We start from the raw sequence: 22,250 nt of genomic DNA on the forward strand, positions 1-22,250 counted from the left end.
TTCTCGTTTATATTTCTCATGATGATGAGGCTAGGCTCTGTAATGCTCCCGATGTAAATTAGGTTACATAAGGATAACATAGAAGTTGTTTGACTGAAGGCAGTCCTAAATATAGCAGAAGGGTGGTGAAGAACAGGAGAGAGAATGATAGTCTTAAGCCTTACAAAAGGTGAGTCATCCTCAGTCCAGGACAAGTGCTTTCCACAAACTGGTATGGCTGATAACGAAGACAGCTTTAATTAAGGAAGTTTATTTATCTCGGTGTTCTCTCGAATAAATCCATTAATCCGTTTGTCATGAACTATCAAATCAAATTACTGTAAAATTGGGTAAAGAAATTCTTGGTACAACCAAAGACTTACAAGCTCCTTCCTCAGAAGGGTAATTTTTTAAAATCTCTCTCTCTCTCTCTCTCTCTCTCTCTCTCTCTCTCTCTCTCACACACACACACACACACACACACACACACACAGCAGAGAGAGAGAGAAAGAGAGAGAAAGAGAAAGAGAAAGAGAAAGAGAGAAACACCCTCTATCTTACAATGTTGCCTCCTGTAAAAATCCAATGGGAGCTGTAAAAAGTCTCAGAGGAAGGATGCGCCATCATGCTGCTGGGGAAACAGCACAATAAATTATTATTATTATTTATTTTAAATATTTTTATCCTGCTATTCAGTTGAAAAAGACTCTCAGAGTGGCATACAACAGATCAACAACAACAACAGATTTATTATTTGTACCCCACCCATCTGACTGGGTTGCCCCAGCCGCTCTGGGTGGCTCCCAGTGTATACAGAAGCCCCATAGGCTTCCAGTCTAAAATGTAAAGTAGAAAAGGAAAATGGATGGGCAGGGAGGAGGAAGAGGAAAGTATACTCAGGCATTACCTCTTATTAGTTGGGAAGGGCCGAAGGAAGCTCTCTGCAGCTGCTGCTCCTTCAGCTTATAGATGTGGCCAGGTTGGGCTCCAAAATTGCTCCGGCCTCCATGCCAGGGAAGAAGGGGTAAGGGGAAGATCTACATCAGGAGGAAGAATGGGGAGAAGGAAGATCTACATTGGTATTTGCTGCCCTGGTGAGCCCAGCCCCTGAGGCAGTCACCTCTCCTTGCCTCGTGGGTGGGCTGGTCCTGAATAAAAATCTACACCATATCTGCTGCCCCTGTGGATCCTGCCACCTGAGACAGCTGCTTTACCTTTACTTTTAGGTGGACTGGCCCTGGTAGGTATATTGGCCTTTTGTACTAAAAACAGCAAGACAATACCATCTGTATACTTGCTTGAGAGTAACCCCACCAAACCCAGTGGGCCTTACTTCTGTGTAGCGTTGAGAATTCTCCTCTGAGGTAGCCATTGCGAAAACTGGGAAAGGAGGGTCTCCCCCCCCCTGAATTGTTCATAGAACGTATTTGTCTTTGCCCAACACCAACATGATTACTTGCTTTGGGAGAAAGGATTGTTTAGAAATTCAATAAATAATGATAATAATTATTATTAATATTAACAGAGCTGAGGGGATTTGGTTCTTGAAAGAAAAAAAGTTGCTCACACCTGCTATAGATTGAAATTAAATTACTTGGTGTAAATCACCAGCATTCTTTTTGGAAATTAGCACAGTATTTTTCCTTTCATCCCTACTGCTCATCTTCTCAATGTTAAATTGTAGTGTTTAAGTCCTTGAAGGACAATGTGGTGCAGTGGGTAGATTACTGGGGTTTGCAAATGGCAGTTGTTGTTATCGTTTAGTCGCGTCTGACTCTTCGTGACCCCATGGACCAGAGCACGCCAGGCACTCCTGTCTTGCACTGCCTCCCGCAGTTTGGTCGGACTCATGTTGGTAGCTTCAAGAACACTGTCCAACCATCTCGTCCTCTGTCGTCCCCTTCTCCTTGTGCCCTCAATCTTTCCCAACATCAGGGTCTTTTCCAGGGAGTCTTCTCTTCTCATGAGGTGGCCAAAGTATTGGAGCCTCAGCTTCACGATCTGTCCTTCCAGGGAGCACTCAGGGCTTATTTTCTTCAGAATGGATAGGTTTGATCTTCTTGCAGTCCATGGGACTCTCAAGAGTCTCCTCCAGCACTATAATTCAAAAGCATCAATTCTTCGGCGATCAGCCTTCTTCATGGTCCAGCTCTCACTTCCATACATCACTACTGGGAAAACCATAGCTTTAACTATACGGACCTTTGTCGGCAAAGTGACGTCTCTGCTTTTTAAGATGCTGTCTAGGTTTGTCATTGCTTTTCTCCCAAGAAGCAGGCGTCTTTTCATTTCGTGACTGCTGTCACCATCATGGAACCCAAGAAAGTAAAATCTCTCAATGCCTCCACCTGTAAATGGCAGATCTGGGTTCTAATTTCTGGTAGTCTGTCATTAAGTGATATTGGCAGAAGTATGGTCTCTTCTCAGGAAGGCTTTCTTCATGTCTCTTTCAACACCTTTTTAATGCAAGGAAAAGTCTTTAAAAAAACACAAATTCCAGGCATTTACCATACGAGGAACTTTACCATATGATTGTCTCATTGCATGTTGGAAGTGTGGGGCCATGTACATGAGCTCACTGCCTCTACCTCTGCCTGTGCTGTGTTCAGTAGCAAGGTCTGAAGGAGGCTTGCAAGCATGTTCACTTGAGCATGATTACAAGGCTCCCTGCAAATCGGGGACACCGATCGCCCAGGGTTCCTGATCCTGGCAGGGCTTGTAAGAGTGCTCAAGCGAACATACTCCCAAGCTTGCCCCTCACATTGCTGTTGAACGCAGCAAGGTTAGGCCTCAAGGGAAGGGAGCTAGTGCCATGCCTCCAACACAGTTTGACTTGCATAATGCTTGAAAAGGGCTTGCGCTTTTCTTTATAAACTACCGTAGTGATTTGCATTGAAAGGTATTTGATGCCTCAACCTACCTCCTAAGGCAGTCCCATCCACCCTCCCCAAAGGTAAAAGAACATGTCTGTGGTAGTGATCTTGATAGTGTTTCATTAGCTCCTGCTGACTTTCCTTAGACAATGGGATGATGTGAGAGATAGGGATGGAGATTAGTGACTGAGATGGAAAAAGATGAGCTGTCAGACTCTTTCCCTTCAGAGAATTGCGCCACAATAGACAGCACACGACCTCCCTGGAACTGCTGTATAATTATTAATATTATTATTATTATTATTAAGAATATAACAACGGAGTGTTTGGAATATGCAGTTGGTTTATAGAATCATAGAACTGTAGAGTTGGAAGTGATCCCAAGGGTCATCCAGTCTAACCCCCTGCAATGCATACATACACATACACTGTCCATAGGAACTGGCATCCCCATAGTCAGTTTCCAGCCCCCAGATGTATTATATATTACCATATAGGCATATGAATAAGTACTAGGGTTGCCAGCTAACTGAGGTGAAAGACCCAGAGTGGGCAAACTTGTTGAGTTGTTGTTGTGTGTTTTTTTAGTTTCCCATTAAAAAATTCATTTTTGCACTATTTTTATGGAAAATGGACAGAACATCACTGCTGACATGGGTTGCCATATGTCTGGATTTTTCCTGGACATTTTGCTGATTTCCACCTGGACTGACTGGGACCGATGGAATCTGTAGTCCACAATATCAGGACAGAGGGTTGGCAAAGGCTGTCACAGTTTGCCACCCCTCTGATACACGCTGAAATCTCATAAGATTGTATCTTTTATTTTGTCCATTCTGATTTTACTTAATTTCTTTACAGGCCCCATTAATCCTGCCAGTAACCCTGTAAAGCTCACGAGGTGGGGAACATCTAGGCTTGCCAGATGTTGCCAGACTACAACTTCCATCGTTCCTGACTATTGACCACTTTGACCTGGGCTGATGGGAGTTGGCATCCGATAACATTTGAAGGGCCACAAATTCCCAAGCCCTGCTACAAGCAAGTTGCTTTTATGGCACATTTTTCCACAGCTGGTGAACAAGGAGAAAATGCCTTACCCATTGACACCCTGTAATTTCCCCCTTCTGAGTGGTAATTTAAATCCTGGTCTCTCAGATTCAAATGCAGAACTCTAAAAAAGAGGCCAGACAGCCAAGATGCCTCATCCCCACCTTTCATGTATATTTATTTCTTTGAAACAGAACATGAAAATGATTCTGGTTTTATATATATATATATATATATATATATATAGAGAGAGAGAGAGAGAGAGAGAGAGAGAGAGAGAGAGAGAGAGAGAGAGAGAGAGATGTGATATTATGCTTTATAGAATTGTACATTCATTTCTTTTGTGGATTTGAACTTGTTCTGCCTTGGCCAATGCTTTCTTGCTCATACAAACATCTTGACACACAATTGAGCCACACCAGGTGGTGATCTATGAGTTTTCCACTTCTCATTCCGTCCCAAACACAGTGGCTGAGAGGTACTATTTCAGTAGAGACTGAGGCAGCTATGAGAACAAAGGCTTCCGCAGAGATATAAGTTGAAAAATGATATTTTTCAGCTTGGTTTTCTAGATAATGCTTAATAGATTGTCCAAAGAAATTCACTGAGGAGATTGAAATTTTTTGTTTATGACAATCACTGCAGACCCAATGGGCCTTGTCAAACCTTGTTACGCTGAATCAGGAATTTATAGTATATTATTCATTTTGATTGTCATTTGGCTTCCTCAGGGAAAAACCCACAAATTAAATTGTAAATGTTACATCGTATTACATCACATTAAACCTTGGTCCATACTTGAAGTGCCATGAGATTGACAAATTAAAATTATGGCAGTGAAAAACTTCAGCAGTAGGGAAGTACCGACTTTAAACAGCCTGTAGGCAAAGCTTCTTTGCTTGCTTTAAAATATGTATAATATCCCTGTTCTCCATCAAATGAGCAACAAGATGGCACGGTCTGATATGGTCTGATGTGTGTTTTAGGCAAGGCTGAGGTGAGATATCAAACTTGAGTGTCGTGGTTCACAGTTCACCCACTACACTATTGCTCTTCTACAGTAAAAGCTTTCCTTAATAATAATAAATAGCACCCCTAACATGCTTGGTGCTTTACAAAGTTGCACCAAAGACAAGCCATGTCTTATGGAACTTGCAATCTAAAATTCAACACAGGGTAGGTCTCAAGGGGAGTGTCAAGCAAGACTTAAGACAATTGTCTAACTAGGAAGTTAGACAATAATCTTATATATTTCTCTCTCTCTAAGACAAGAACAGCAAGAGGGAACCTCTCACCACCCAGATACAGCCAAACCCAGTGCCATCTGGTGCCTAAACTATATAATGTCGCAATCCGTGTGCGGATGTGAAAATAGGAGGAGGAAAATTGTGTGTTCATTTCAGAAACATGCAGACCTTTCTGGCACATCTCTTATCTGTATATTTTATTTTATTTTAGTTGTTCCAGTGGATAAAAATTCGAAAGGCTATGGAAACACTGAACAAATCATTGAAAAGTAGGAAGAGGGCCAACTGAATCACAGAACTCTAGGGCATGAACCCTTTGCCATCCTTTAGAGACATTCAGCTGCACACAGACATGAACATCAACATCTGATGAAGGGAGAAGAACCAGGGCTAAGGATTACAGGGAGAAGAGCTTGTTGGGAGAGGATTGAGGACAGGAATGAATTGAAGATGGAAACTTCAGAGTGTAAGGAGGGGGCTTCTTTTGACTTTCTAGTCCTTAGGGAGCAATAAGGGATTGCAATATAACTACATAACTTCTTTAGATAAAGCAGTGCTGGTAAATTGTCTAATTGCTTGTTGGAATTTGGCCAAGTTTGGAACAAAGAAAATCTGGTTTGTGGTGTTGCAACTTCCCTCTAGAGGGCAGCATTGATGTCTACATATTTTTATTTCCCTACCACCTTACTGTCAGCAGTTTAGAGCAGACAATATCTTGATGGATTGCAAAGGGAATGGTGGATTGCAAAGGCAAGCAGTGCTAGGCTTTTCTCTTGCAATAGCTGAGATTTTAAGTGATGGTAAATTCTTGCAGTGCTGCTTTAAAAACTAGCTCCAGGGGACGGCTAAAGTCACAGTACAATTAATATAAGTGTTTGAATATGATTTGTAAAAATGACTGCCCACAAATTAAATGAGCAAGTGGGTCTGATGAACTTCATCCATTTTAAATTTATTGAAACTTGCTTATTAACCTTAATGCAGATGCCCTTTTGAGGATATTGAAGGATGCTTGAGATAACCTACAATTTAATAAACAAATGCAACCACTTTTTCAGGTGCTCAAATACACAGAAAGGGGTAGAGTATGGCTGTTGGTTCCACCTGTGCATGTGTTCAGTGTAATGTCTTAAGGAGTTGTGTGTGCACGAATTGTGTGTATCACTCTGTCCATACAATTAAGCTGAGATCATATGGGCAGAGCATAGGCATAAATTCTCTCATATGCTATTCTGAATTTGTTTAGGGCGGAAGCCTGTGGCCACAAGTGGCCACAATCCTATACCCTTTCACCTGCATGTTGAGACAAACATCTGAATAGTGTAAAATAAACTATACTGTAAGTACTGTAGCATACTGTAAAATAAACCTTTGGTCACCCTGTCATGCATTTCCAAATACAGTAATAGCTAATGTTTTGGCATCCTTTCCTTCTGAAAGAGATGAGCAGGTTCATCATTTCCTTGACCTGTATATGATTTTTTTATTTATGAGAAACCAATGTATTTCTTGAACCTTCAGAGCAGCAGTTAAACTTGCAAGGATAATGAGGAGTTACATTTGTTTTTTATTGCACAACTATAATTAGACTGCTATCTGCATTTAGTTATTGCTATTAAAAGTTTAAAAGTGAGAGGTGCATCATAGCTTGAATTTTAAACAAGCCAAAGCCTTGGTTGGTGGGGGATAAATAACAAGTGTTCTTTGATTTGGCTGCCTGTCTTGCAACTGAACTGTCCACGTGGTCAAATAACTGCAAGATCTCCTGGTGCAGGCTCTCGCCTCTTTCTGTAGTGAAGGAAGCAGGGGGAAGTAGGAGAAGGGAGTTCACTACTTTGAGGCTTGCTCATAAGCTTTTCTGAGGAAAGTCCTTGTGTGAGGCAGAAGGAGCGACAGCCAGTCTGCCTCAGTGCACGGGTTTCAGGGCCAGCCCCAGTGCTTTTTTACTGGGGGGGCCGCAGGGGTACGCATACCCCTAAACATTTTGTGAATCTAAGTTTGGCCTCATTGAGGGGCAGTATTTCAATATGAGTAGATAAATGAGAGTACCCCTAAACATTTTTTAAGAAAAAAAGCACTGGCCAGCCCTATCATTAGGAAGAGTGAAGTAGGCACCTTTGGCGAAATATGCTGGGGGACAGGAAGTGGACGGAACTCTGTGTGCCATTCAACTCACCTCACATCCCCTGCCCACAGGTGCAATGGAGGATACTGAACTCAACTTCTAGTCTGGTCAGCTTCTGTGTCTGGAATGGGAAAGGCACCATATTTTCCTTTCCCCAAAGGCAGCAAAAATATTTAGGAGAGAATATTTATTTGATATTTATGTGCAGTTTTTTTCATACAAGCATTCTCAAAGTGGTTCATACCAATTTAAAGAATCATAAAAACGTGACAGCTTAAAAACTCCTAAATAAAGGAATGAAGATCAGCAGAAGGCAACAATTTAAGAACTTAACTTGCCTGAGCTTGAGGGAATGAAAACACTTTTTCCTGTCTCTGAAAGGAAGACAAGTGCAGTAACCACCTAGGGCATGTTTGGCATGAAAGTCTGAAAGGGGTGTATTCTTGGTTGTGCTTACAAGCTTCCTTATTGAAGAGGGATCCAGAATGGGTATTACCTGTATATGTCCTCCTAGGTGTGTACTTTTGAAGAGATGGATGTCTGCATCAACGTTTCCAGATCACTTTTATTATTTTTTGTTTTCTTAAATTTATATCCTACCTTTCTTTTGTTGTGGAAGCCAAGACGATAAACATCTGGTTTCCAGGCACTCACCCCCATTCAGACACCGACCCAACCCAGCCATGCTTAGCTTCAGCAAGATGGTAGCCTCATGTGCCTTCAGCCCATACCCTGGGACACCAAGGCATGAATGACAGTAGCAGGCATCTCTTTTCCAGTAGGGGGTGCAACTAAAGTTGGTAAAATGCTGCTACATGGCTATTGTTACCTGATCATTTAGGAGAATTGCTAGATGGACAAGTATTTTCAGACTAAGAACCTGCAACTCAAGAAGGAGTAGGAGCCCATCTGCGTAGAACTGATATTTTATGACCAACTGGTCCACTGAGTCTCTCTCCCCAGCATGGCAAATCATCAGCTCCTTCTTGCCTGGGTTAAATTTTATCTATCCAGCCCCATTACTAATCTCAGGTGCTTGTACAGAAAAGCCTCTGCTACTACCTTGAGATAGACTGGAACTTGTAGGGAAAATATAAGGAGAGGGGAATTTGAGAAATATGAACTGGGGAAGTAGGAAAAGAAGCTGAGTGTTAATTAACCCTTGAAGTCAGAAGAGGTTGGAGTGCACTTTTTTAATTATAAAAAGCCTAGTTTTATTATTATTTTTCTTATATTGCTGAGTTGCTGGTGTTTTCACAGTGATTAAAGTTTGGTCTGGAGAACTAATGCTGAACAATTGCGTGTGTTCTATTCAGAAACAGGGAAAGTCTTTACATGGGGTAGAGGAGACTATGGTCAACTTGGATGGAGCGGGATGTTGCATGAAGGAGAGAGCCAGGATGGAAAGAAATCGACTGAACACTGTTTGAAAAAGCAAATCATTGCTCCTGTTGCAGTGCCCAGCCTCACTGGAGCATCTGAGGTAAGGAAAAACCATGAATTTTGTTAAGGTCAGACCTCTTATTTGTTTGCCATGTGTACTAATTTGCCTTTTGAGCAAGGGCTATCTGTGGCCCTCAGACATTATACTCTAGGAAAGATCATCCAAGCAGTGGTGGTAACAACAGATGACGGCCATCTTGTACCTCTGTGGTGGTATCTATTGAAACAGTCTCTGAGGAGATGGGACTTTGTTACCTGGAAAACAGAAGTCCAGTTTTACAGTAGCAGCAATATAAGGAGAGGCAAGCTTCCCAGATAAATTTGTGCATCTAAAAGTATATATTGGGTGGAATTCAAAATAGCGCCAAGGAGATTGTTCTGTCAGTGCAAGCATTTCTGCTTGTGAGATGGAATGATTGCCCCTCTTCTCCCCCTGTATTTTGTTCGGGGGGTTTGGGAAAGACTTGGGAAAGGTGGGGGGAAGCCCTGCTGCATTAACGGGGGTCCTTGTGGTGGCTTCTGCTAGAGGAATAGGTAAGTTGAATCCAGACTATGGTGATGATAATGATTTCTCCTCTGTTCTTCCCCATGATATCCCAGCACGGATTGCAATAATTAAAAAAATACAGTACTAAAACCAGTTAAATTACAGTCAGGAGACTAGTGTGGGCTCTAAAATTTATGTCTTGGTCATCAAAAGCCAGGGCAATGTGGTGTGTTTTCAGCATACCATGGAAACTATATTATGAAGGAAGGTGCCAGATGCACCTCTTTGGGAAAGGAATTTCACTGTTTAGGGGTTGCCACTCCCTCTCCACTCCAAATCTGAGCGTGGTGAAATTACCAAGAGGGCCTATTCTGCCTATTTCAACACCCCAGACAGTCCGTAGGAAGGGAGTTGGTCTTTCAGATATATTAATTTTAAGAGCAATCCTAAGTGTTGAGTTTTGTTTGACATAATCTGGATATGCCTGGCTATGTTCCCCCTCCCACCCCTGCTTAGTAACAGCATATTATATTTTAGTGCATCTATAGTTCAGTCTTTCCATGTACACGTTCTGATGTACCATCTTTTGTGGAGCTGAGAGTTTCAAAGCACTATGGACCTATGTTGTTGTTTAGTTGTTTAGTCGTGTCTGACTCTTCGTGACCCCATGGACCAGAGCACGCCAAGCACTCATGTTTTCCACTGCCTTCCGCAGTTTGGTCAAACTCGTGTTGGTAGCTTCGAGAACACTGTCCAAGCATCTTGTCCTCTGTCGTCCCCTTCTCCTTGTGCCCTCCATCTTTCCCAGCATCAGGGTCTTTCCCAGGGAGTCTTCTCTTCTCATGAGGTGGCCAAAGTAATGGACCTATACCTAAATGAAAAAAGAAGTTGCCAAGAATTCGGCCGATTAAAAAGAGCAACTTTAGAAACATTGAATACTGTGAACTCACGGGTGGGAGGAAGTGAGAGTTTGTTTTATTAATAAACATCTTAGTAAGATCAGCAGTGTTTAAGCTGCTACTGATATAGAATGAAAGAGCTTACATGGCTGAATTGGATAGCTAAAACCTTGAGATGTCAGATATAATCAGATCATGAAGAACCTAAGGGTAACTGATTTTATATATATATATATACAAAAAACAATATTGACATTTTGGCACTAGCTGGTGGCAGTCGCAATCCTGGAATGTAGCTAAAAATGGGACTGTCGCTTGTTGAGAATGTCAGAAGTAAAACACCTGAATACTTGGGTGTCAAAGTCTTCTGCCCACATCAGCTTGAACTGTGACAAGGGGCATTTCACAGCACAGAGACCCCATCACTGATCACTGGTGACATCAACTGCACATGGAACACTAAATCAAGGAAGCATTTTGCACATCAAATGCTTCTAGATTGGGTGTTCCCCCTTAAAATGAAGGCTGTTTCTGAGCAGGAAAAAAAATCTGATTAATTAACATATGCATTAAAATTTCACCTTGCCAAAGCAGTATTTCTGAAGCAAGAAACATGGGGGGGGGGAAAGAGTTTTTGAATAAGTTAATCGGTTTTTTTAAAAAAAGTTGATGGAACATGAAATTTTGTAGGTAGGAGTATTCTTCATCAAGAGCATTGTCTTCATGCTTTCTTCTGCAGAAGGATTACCGCCTTTCTCTTGTGTACAGCTATTAATGATGCTGGCAGATAGGAACACAGCAAGAAATTCCCGTAGAAACATTTTAACGCTCCTTTTTGCAGTTTTTCAAATCCTCCAGCCGATGTGATAGCAAGGATGATACAGCAGAAAAAATTAATACGAGGCATGTCAACATTCATGCATATTTACCTTTATAAAACTTTTTCCCACATTAGTGTTAAGTTGCCTGCCCTGGAATAGTGCTGGTTATCTTATTTTAAATATTTGAAAGCTGCCTTTAAGGGTAGAATCACTTTCAAGTTACAAGATAAAAGTATAATATACCGATAATAAAAATAAATATGCATATTGAAAGCCACTTGCATAAAAAAAAACACCCAGCTAGCTGTAAGCTAAACACAATCAGTAATGCAATAAGGCAAAACATACCTTCAAGGAAAAGGCAGTGAAAACAGATGGGTTTTAAGGACTCTCCTAAATGACTGTAGGGAATGAGGATGACTTGCCCCCATCAGCAGTACATTTCAGAAGGATAAAATCACTGCAGGGGAAAAACACACACACACACACTTCTGCCCAACCTGATTATTCTGAGAGGCAGAAGGCCTCAGCTGATGAGCTTAATGTACAGAGAGGCTGATATGGGGGAAGGTGCCCTTCAAATAACTTGGACCTAAGCAGTTGGTGGCTTTAAAAGGTTAAAATATGTACTTTAAGATGGACTCTAAACAGACTGCCTGCCATCTTCTTCTCTGGGCCCAGAGGCATTCTGGGGAAATGAGATTGGTGGGCAGCTGGAGCCTTGGCTGGCACAGTGCTGTCACTGCCTCGCCATGTGCCATTATTCTGTGTGGGGGACCTCAGTGTTTGGCTGCAGGGTCCCATGAAAGTGCAAAGTGTACTTATTCAACATCAACTTATTCCAAGTTGATTAGCACAGGCACACGTAGGAAATCATTGAAGAGCTCTCACTGTGCCAAAGTAGTATATGTTGTTGTTTAGTCGTTTAGTCGTGTCCAACTCTTTGTGACCCCATGGAACAGAGCACGCCAGGCACTCCTGTCTTCTACTGCCTCCCGCAGTTTGGTCAAACTCATGTTGGTGGCTTCGAGAACACTTCGAGAACACTATTGAATCTTGTCCTCTGACGTCCCCTTCTCCTAGTGCCCTCAGTCTTTCCCAGCACCAGGGTCTTTTCCAGGGAGTCTTCTCTTCTCATGAAGCGGCCAAAGTATTGGAGCCTCAACTTCAGGATCTGTCCTTCCAGTGAGCACTCAGGGCTGATTTCCTTAAGAATGGATAGGTTTGATCTTCTTGCAGTCCATGGGACTCTCAAGAGTCCTCCGGTACCATAATTCAAAAGCATCAATTCTTCGGCAATCAGCCGAAGTCCAGCTCTCACTTCCATACATCACTACTGGGAAAACCATAGCTTTAACTATACGGACCTTTGTCGGCAAGGTGATGTCTGCTTTTTAAGATGCTGTCTAAGTTTGTCATTGCTTTTCTCCCAAGAAGCAGGCGTCTTTTAGTTTTGTGACTGCTGTCACCATCTGCAGTGATCATGGAGCCCAAGAAAGTAAAATCTCTCACTGCCTCCATTTCTTCCCCTTCTATTTGCCAGGAGGTGACAGGACCAGTGGCCGTGATCTTGGTTTTTTTTACGTTGAAGGTTTTTTATGACCTTCATGGATCACTGCCTTGTCGTGGTGAAGGGGCTTGAATAACTCAGAGAAGCTATGAGCTATGCCGTGCAGGGCCACCCAAGACGGACAGGTCATAGCTGAGAGTTTAGACTAAATGTGATCCGCCTGGAGAAGGAACTGGCAAACCATTCCAGTATTTTGCCAAGAAAACTCCATGGACAAAGACAACAGGCATATAAAGTAGCATATATTTTCTCTTTATACATATGATTGCTTCCTTGAGCTCTAATATTCTTACCGGAATTCTAAACATATAAGGAGAAAATGCAAATACTGTATAGTAACAAAGTGGAGAAGTGTTCTGTTGCATTGAACTATATTCCACTGTTAATGGCTGTGTTTGGTGAGGCAGATAAAATAAACAACACCAGTATGAAAACTGAATAAGCATCAGATCTTCAATTCTGAACAGCCAGTGTGGTTAGAGCACTGGACTAGGATCAAGGAGACACATATTCAAATCCCCACCCAAAAATGAAGCTGACATGATGAACTTGTGTGAGGCCTTGCCTCTCAGCCTAGCCTGTTATTAGGTCAATAATACTAATAATAATCTATTATAATAACAATAATAACAATAATGAGATTATGGGCTTGTTTTGCTTTTGCTCTTGTTTTTATTATGCATTTTGTTTTTATTTTGCATTTTTATACTGCGAACCTTCCTGAGATCTTTGGATGAAGGGCGGTATACAAATTTAATAAATAAATGAAATCAATACAATATTAATAGCAACTTTTATCCAAATCTAGGCTATTGAATACTGCTTGTGTTTATAGATTTATGCATATATTTTTTTGGGAATATGGGTAGCAGGAGTTTAACACATTTTGCTGTAAAAAGGGACTACAAAGGCTTTCAGTGAATATATTAAGCCTTTGAAGCCAGATTTGCTATTCATCTGCCGAGAGCATGTCTACAGTACATTAGATGTATCACTAAGCTGATTACCAAAACTGTAGGTCTTAAGGATATAGATAATGCATTTTTAACTGTCTACTCTTTCCTGGTGCCCTGAAAAGTTAATTTTGTTTTAAAAACATCTGATTAAAATAGCAGGAGGAAGATGATGATCTTTCCCCTTGCCTTAATATCAGCAAACTGAAGAGAAGAAGGGAAAAAAGAGCAATTTACAAAACACAGCATCATTATGCATTGGATTGGCCAACTGGTGGCTTCTGGGTTAGAGTAGCCTCTGAATTATCTGATCTCTGATGACCCTATGAAAAATTTGGACAAACCATGGTAAAATGTTTGTTTGCGACTTTACCTATTAGGGAAGGAAAAAAAAAGCTTTTTCAGGTGGTAGGAAATAAGAGAGCTGATAACCCTAAGGTTACAGAAGCTGGCCATCCCTGCTGTTTATTATGTTTATGTTTCAGAGACGAGCATCCTGTTCTGTTTTTAATAAATTCAGTGTAAAAGGAGAATAATCCCATAATCCCATGGCAAATTTTGCATTGTAAAGATAGATCTTTAGGTGTGAGGTGATTTAGGTGTGAGGTGAGATGTATCACTAAGCTGATTACCAAAATCACCAGATTACCAGAATCATTACTGTCCCCCCTTTGTTTTTGTACACTGTTGTGCTTTTTCTGGAACCTTCCTCCTAGGGGCAGGGAACATGTGGCTCTCCAGTTGTCGGACTACAGATCCCATAATCTCAGACCACTGGCCATGCTGGCTATGGCTGATGCGCACGAAAACTCATACCAAAATATAAACTTAGTTGGTCTTTAAGGTGCTACTGAAGGAATTTTTTTATTTAGCTTCTGAAGGGGCACAGATTCCCCATCCCTAATTTACAGGCCCATTTGTCCCAGCCTGTCTGTGACTCTGTGACTATATACAGATGTGGCTGCTGCCTCATATTTAGTCTGGACCTAAAAAAGCATGGCCTTTTCTGTTTATTTGTGTTTTCTGTTTATTTGTGTCTCAATTCTCCTCAGTTCTGCTTTAAGCTTGTACTCAGACCGAACAAGTGCTTTATCTTTGGAGGTGACTTTTGGTTTGTGTACAGTGTTCGTGTGGAGGCAGATTGGCTGCGAGCCAGTGAGGAAATAGGCTATTAACTCACACTGATTCCATGCTTAGAGAGCCGTACTGAAAATAATTAGAACAAAGTCACTTTATTTAAAATCATTCCCCAAGTTTTTTTTGAACTTTTCTTTAATGTTTGTAGTTTGTAGTTTAAACTTTTACATAAAAAGGTTGTTCTTTCTGCTATGTTACAACAAGTAACTTCCACCATGACATTCAGTCTCTCATTAGTAAGCTTACAAGTTGTTTTAAGTTCAGTGGAAGATGCAGGACAATGTAAAGCAAGGTAGATTGAATACTGGTAATATAAGCTGTGAGCAGCTTGCTCAAGAGTCCTTACACTGGTTTGGGGGAAAGCCAGATAGAAATTAGTTCTGATCTTCCACAGAACACACACACACACACACACACAAAAAGGAAAAATCTGACCAGTGTCAGACCTCTTAGGAATCAATCTCTGTCCCCCTCTCACACAGCAGTGGCTCTCCACGCCAGCACAAACATTAAAGGCTGGGGAGGACAGACATGTTCAGATTCACACTCTTGAGTCCAATTGGCTTATTGGTTTGCTGAGGTCACCAGAAACAATTGGAAGTCTGAGCCTCTGCAGGGTGGGTCTTTCATGTTCATAGGCCTTTGTGTGAAGTTGCCGTCTTGAGAGGATACCTATCTGATGTCTAACCTACTTATTGAAATCACTCCTGTAATGTCTTGGTTTTCTGTCTGAGATACTGATAAACATTTCAATAGCTATTTCTCATTATGACAGAGGTTAAACCTAACTGTACTTTTAATACTAATTTTTAATGGTTTTAGAATAAGCTTGGAGGAAACCGATATAATCACACAATGAGTAACTTAAAAAAAATCAGTACAGAAAAATCTTTAGTATAAAATCCTTGTCCCTAAAAATATTTTATAATCGGTGAAAGTGAGAGTTCACATACAAAAAGTAAAAGTAATTGTAGAACACCAAAAGATGCATATTACTTATACACAAGTTGCTGAAAAAGGTAAAAGTAGAAATAATATCAAAGAAGGTAGACTAATAGACTTTTTTGCATAATATGAGGTTAATTCATAATAAAACAGACAAAAGGATATCACATGGTATGAAAGTCTTCAGTTTTAGACTTTCTTTTGGATAGGTAGATTTGTGCGGTGAACTTTTGGAACTTTCCTACCCAACATGTAGGAAAGTGCCTACCCAACTTGTAGGAAAGTGCCTTATATCAATACATGGTCCATCTATCTTGGTGCTGCCCATACTGACTAGCAGAGCTTCTCCAGAGATTCAGGACAGGAGTTTTTTTTCAGCTCTACCTGCAGATAGGAGAGACTGAGCCTGGGACCATTTACATGCAAAGCCTGTGCTTTGCTGCTGAGCTCTCGCTTTTTCCTTGCAAATGCCAAGCAGCTATGGTTGCATCCAGTGTTGAATATTGAATATGCAGCACTAACTAGAGAAATAACTAAATCTTTATTTAACAGGCGCTGTAAGAAGTCATGAACGAGACAAAGAGTGTGATCTGTGTTATAGGATCAATAGGCTGAATTGTGATGTTTTCCTTTTTCCTTGAAAACAAGATCCCAGAATATTGAGTACAAATCTTTGCATTATCTTGCACTGTTGTGTTCCCTAAGCCCTTCAGAATGCTTCTCTTTTGGGTGAGGCCTGTGAAGGTGCTTTTAAGAAGAGTGAATTATTTAAACAGTCAGTCAAAAGAAGCAGTGCTTTTGAACACTGCTGTACCTGAAAATTAGGACAGTGTACAGTTTCCACCATTGCCGATTTTGAAGAAAAAGCATAACACTAAAAACTATTTTGTTTTCCAGCTGCACAGTGTAAAATTTATGGGAACAATCCACCAGGAATAGAATAGAAGAACTTCCTAGGAAATTAAGCTCTGTGATTTAAGTATTTAGCCAATGCTATCCCAAATGTCCATGAGAGGTGTTGTTGTTGTTGTTGTTTAGTCGTTTAGTCGTGTCCGACTCTTCGTGACCCATGAGAGGTAAAACTTCTAATTGATACCTCCCTCCTTGGAATATATATAACATATCAAAAGCTGAACATCACTCTTAATTTAGCTGCTAGAATAAAGCCAGATGCTAGCACTTTAATGGGGGTTCTGAAATGACACACTACTGAAATACGTTCACTGTTGGGCAGAGTTGAGGACAGAGCTACTTACTGGTCCAGTCTTTGAGCAAAGCGGCTATGTACCAAAAGGTGTCCTTGTTCAGTGTTAAGTGACTGTGATGGACGTCTTAATGGACAGAGTGGTCTGTTCATAACTAGGTTTTCCCCCTTAAAAATAATGTCAAAAACTAGGGGTCATCTTATACACAGATACACCTCCCCCCTCATTTACTTAAATCTGAGCTCCCCCAAATAGGGGGCATCTTATACATGGGGGTGTCTTATAAACAGGAAAATACAGTATATTTTGCCTCCATTCCTTTTCACAAAGGAATGACATGACTGAACAGGGGTTTTGGTGTGCATGTTTGTGAATGAACTGTTCTGGAATGATATTTTAGGTTCAAAGTGCACTAACAAAAACCACTTAGAAAAAAAAAACAGTATTGGTATCTAAAAGTGGATGTGGCAAGATAAAAGCCAGCTAATAATACTCACAGGTCCCTGGAGAAGAGAGGAAGATAAAAAGGAGAGAGTACCTTTATCTGCAACAATATCTGACTGGGAGAGGCTGGTCCCTAGGGTTGTATCCAGTGCTTCAGCTTCACTCTCCTAACAAATTCCTGTGTTCGCATCAGTGCCTCCTCTTCCTCTCCTGTTCCCTCCAGTCTTCCATGTGCTCTCAAAATTAGCTCCAGCTGGTTTGGGGGCCCACTGTAGCAGATTATGGGGACATAAAGAGGGAAGAGTAGAAACGACTGTCCACTTATATGAGTGGAACTCCACTCATACAACTCATGGATGAAATTTTGAATTAATTAATCATACCATGCAGATCTTAATGGGGGCCTAGATTGGCAATATATTTATCAAAATTAGTGGCAATATTCTAGGTGAGACCCTGTCCTTCATGTGTGAATAAAAAACATCAGCTCTCAGTCAAGTTCATCTAAAAGTGATCACATTTTTATTTGCTGTCAGTATTTGAATAGAGCTAGCGGTCTCTGACAATGAGGTTTTCTGCTTGAAGCCCTGCAGCCTTTGACAGAACATAGTTAAGAAGCAGTTGATATTGTCCTATGACCTTACAATGTTCTGTTGATCAACAGCGGGTGGGCTATTAAGGTATATATATATGGACCCACCCTATTCTTCTGACAGTACTTTGTGTTAAATTGTTGTAACCTGCTCTGGGATCTTATGGTGAAGGGTGGATAATAAATTGAAAGAACAACAATAAACAAGCATCACCATCAACCGGTATTTGCTAACATTCTGGTTTTAAGTTAAAAGTGGTAAATGAGGGAAACTATTTAAAGATAACATGTCTGCCTTTGGATGTGTTCCTTGGATGTGTCTGTCAGGATTTGGGGAACTTATTTTCATTCAACTATTTCTCCTAGGCTACATTATTATTGATCCTATCTCAGTAAGCCAATCTGTAGCTGTATTTAAGAATCATTGGAGCATTAGAAAAATATCTCTAAGATGGTTTTTTAAAAAATAAATAATAATTTGACACATGACGACTTTAAATCCAAAGGTAATTTTTCATTTCATTTAGTTCTGATGCACTAGTTCAGCTTGCACTAAAAATAGATGAAATGAAATCCATACCCCTATTTTTCTCATCCTCAAAAACAACATAGATCCCCTCTTCCAATCACTCTTTGTTCCTGAGAGATAAAGAAATGAGTATTTACCAAATATTCTTTTCTACCAACACGATAAACTAAAATGAATGGATTTAGCCCCTTTCTCCAATATGCTTAATTGCCTAAAATTCATGCTCTGCAGGTCAGTAGTGATGATCAGAATGTGGTTGCATGTATGTCAAAGCAATGTTAACAACACACTGCCCATTGAAATTGCAGAACTGGTGTTTGCAAGGTGGCTGTACTTGCATGTTGCTAACTCTGTGACAGTGGAAAGAAAATGGAGAAAAAAAGAATTAATATGAAGATTTTTGAGCACAATATGCTCCTACTTTTGAACACTCTTTACTATCCATTTCTCTAGTGTGACTTGTTTTAACACAGAGGCAAGTGGATCTTTTTTTTTAACCATTTAAGACTCCATAAAGACCACAGAGAGATGGTACAAGTTCTACAGTTGATAAGCAAGGTGCCAACAGAAGAATGCGGATGTGCTTTGCACATAGAGTTGCCAACGTAACAAGTTGTGGACTGTAAATAAAGCTGGCCAGGAGGGAATTCAGGTTGAACTTGGAATCATGAAATAAAGGGAATAATACATATTAGCATCAAAGCTTTTTTAGGGCTTGGAAGTTAAAACTAACACTGTCTGCTGTGCCTGAAAGATTGCAGGGTGCCCAGGTGGGACGACTATTATAATACGCTGTTGCTGTCCAGCCCTCATGATCAAGGAAAGCTGTTGCATTCTGTATCAGCTGTAGCTTTCAAATATTGATTCATCTTTTCATTTTTTTATGCTGCCTTTCAGCCCCAGCTGGGCCCCCCAAATTAGCTCAAATTAAAAGCACATTGAAACTGCATAGTTAAAATAACACATTTAACAACCACCCATCCATGTATAACAGCAGACAAAACAGCATTGTTATTGGCTTAATATAGCCTGACAGTTAAAATAAATGGTGGACACATTTTCATGTTTGATCTCTGAAAATGGAAGTGGTAAGAGCAGGTTGCCATGAATGTACTATGGGAGAATCTTGTCCGAATTCTGTACAACAACAAAAAAAGTTGAATTTTTAAAAGTAGTCCTAAAACTCTTTTGTTGTTTAGTCATTTAGTTGTGTCGGACTCTTTGTGACCCCATGGACCAGAGCACACCAGGCACTCCTGTCTTCCACTGCCTCCCGCAGTTTGGTCAGACTCATGTTGGTAGCTTCGAGGACACTCGTCCTCTGTCATCCCCTTCTCCTGTCCCCTTTTCCTTTACAGTATTTCAAAAGTACAAAATTTCAAATAACAAAATAAACTTGCAATAAACTGAAAACAGCACATGGTTGTACATCAATATTTACTATTCCAATACATCAAGAAAAATACCATTTCCCCATGAATTTATTACGTTGATTTGCTTGCATAAGAGGTTAATTCAATCATTCTCACAAGAGTTCCATTTTTTCCCCTTATCAGGCAAGGCTTTCGCTTTTCTTATTGAAGTTATTGTTGGGTGTATCTATTTTATTCAGATGGCAGAAGTGCTGTTTCTCAACAAAAGACCTTTCTTTTGTTTATTAGGCCACTTTCTTGGCACTGCCTTTTTTTAGTCGTGCCAGATGGCTCAGAATTGGCCATTCGTTATCTTTCCACAATTGCTGTCCACTTTGCTTGAGGAGGTGACACCATCTGCTGAGTAGATTCCTTCCCATGTGTACTAGAAATCATTTGGGGGAATTGGATCACATTGTCAAATTCCTCAATATGTTTGGAAATGTAATCCAAAATGATTTGGGTTTGCTGTGGATAGTGCTGCAGCTGTAGTGCCTCAATGCATCTCTTCATCACTCCTTCCCTGTATTCCTGGACATGGAAGTGAAGGGAGGAATCAGGGCGCAATGTAAGGTCTTCGTTGGCCCCTCGATGTACTGCTTGTAAGGGAATGGAGAACCATTTGAAATGCATACTCGTGGCATCATCTAGGGATGCAGCCACATTTCTCAATGGTTTCTGGTAGCCCTGAACACGGCTGTGTGGGTTTGTGGCATTCTCACGGAAGCCTTACTACTTCTAGAGCCCTTCTCTTACTGCATTTTACCTTTTGGTAAGTTTGGGGAAGAGAGTGCTGGGAAGTCACACTTGTCTGGAGTCCACTTCATCAAAATGCTGCTGAAGTGGACTTAAGCCTACAGAAGTTTATACCATAATGAATGTGCTGGCTTTTATGGGGCTGTAAGACACATGCAGGTGGCGATGGGATGCAGGTGGCGCTGTGGGTTAAACCACAGAGCCTAGGGCTTGCTGATCAGAAGGTCGGCGGTTCGAATCCCTGCAATGGGGTGAGCTCCCGTTGCTCGGTCCCAGCTCCTGCCAACCTAGCAGTTCAAAAGCATGTCAAAGTGTAAGTAGATAAATAGGTACCGCTACAGCGGGAAGGTAAATGGCGTTTCCGTGCGCTGCTCTGGTTCACCAGAAGCGGCTTTGTCATGCTGGCCACATGACCTGGAAGCTGTATGCCAGCTCCCTTGGCCAATAATGTGAGATGAGCGCGCAACCCCAGAGTCGGTCACGACTGGAACTAATGGTCAGGGGTCCCTTTACCTTTACCCTTTAAGACACATAGAGGTTTAACTCTAGCCACTGACAGTCATCGTAATTGGAAAGTGCTTACAGCAAAAACAACGGGGGCACTTCTAATGTAACATTTTGTTCTCAAAAAGTTAAAAGGACTGGTTGGAGCGTGATAGAATATACCGTATTTTCCCGTCTATAAGATGCCCCTATGTATAAGACACCCCCTATTTTGGGGGACTCAGATTTAAGAAAGTGGGGGGGGGAGATGGCCCCGTGTATACGACGCCCCCTAATTTTTGACAGTATTTTAAAGGAAAAAAACCTACTCGTACACGGAAAAATACGGTATGTTGTTCACACATTTGGCTTTAACTTTGAGTGGCAACTCTAGAACTCAGTGAGTCATAAGAGTTGGAACTATTCTTTATGGAAGTGCTCTTGCAGAAGAGAAAATTTCTTCTGCCCAACATGTTGAAAAACACCACATCTTATTTTAAACAAAGATCTGCAGTATGTGAAATGTATCATTTGTTCAGGCCAGGGACATCTTAGCCATAGAGGCTACTGGCGCAAGGCGCCACGGCGGCAAGGCTCCTTTGGCATTTCTCACAAGCCCATTAATAAAACCGCAGAGAAACCGACTTGTTGGTCTCCCGATCCCTTTACAGCCATGCTGGGCTTAAAGCCCCCGCTTTCCCCTTTCAAAAAATGAAATAAATCTTTGCTCTCCGGTGGACAACACAAGATATGGGGGTAACCAGAAACACAGACAGACGACACAGAAGCCCCCCTCCCCGCCACGCCGCTCTCCAATAACGTTGCAGAAGGACCCTTCCCCCAAGGCAGCCACGCGTTTACACCGCTGCATCTGACTGGGTTGCCCCAACACAAATGGAGATTTATATAGGAAACGGGGGCGCTGGAGGGAGCTTTGCACTATGGCGCTGGGTATGCTTAAGACGGCCCTGGTTCAGGCATAAGGCATGCTGCACTGAATTATCTTTTCCCTCTGAAGATGAGGTTCACTGTTGGGTCAGATCAGTGTCTGATAGTTGTACATAATAATAATGATTCACTTACTGTTTGTGTTTCTACTAGAAATGTAAATGTGTTTGACATTCTTATGGATATGCAGTTTTATTATTCTGTTTTACTGCGTGGAGTCTTCTCTGAATAATTTATTTTATATTCACCTTTTAAATAAGCTCACAATGGCTGTTTAGCTTGAGAATAAATTTCTAGACTCTTGGGGGCTAGGAGAGATGGGTGTTCTGTCCCTCCAACAGCAACTGCTTCC

The 22,250-nt window shown here is 41.2% G+C and overlaps 1 protein-coding gene across 6 annotated transcripts in view; it reads left to right on the forward strand.

The window, feature by feature from the left end:
- SERGEF (secretion regulating guanine nucleotide exchange factor) overlaps nucleotides 1-22,250 on the forward strand; it is a 96,999-nt gene that overhangs the window by 16,065 nt on the left and 58,684 nt on the right. For all 6 annotated transcript variants that reach the window (XM_035120412.3, XM_035120430.3, XM_088666727.1 and 3 more), the window contains one exon: nucleotides 8,591-8,757. In XM_035120412.3, the coding sequence (XP_034976303.3) occupies nucleotides 8,591-8,757 (167 nt within the window). The remainder of the gene's footprint in view (nucleotides 1-8,590; nucleotides 8,758-22,250) is intronic.

The sequence above is a fragment of the Zootoca vivipara genome, chromosome 1, assembly GCF_965207765.1.
Source record: "Zootoca vivipara chromosome 1, rZooViv2.hap1.1, whole genome shotgun sequence".
Taxonomy (NCBI): domain Eukaryota; kingdom Metazoa; phylum Chordata; class Lepidosauria; order Squamata; family Lacertidae; genus Zootoca; species Zootoca vivipara.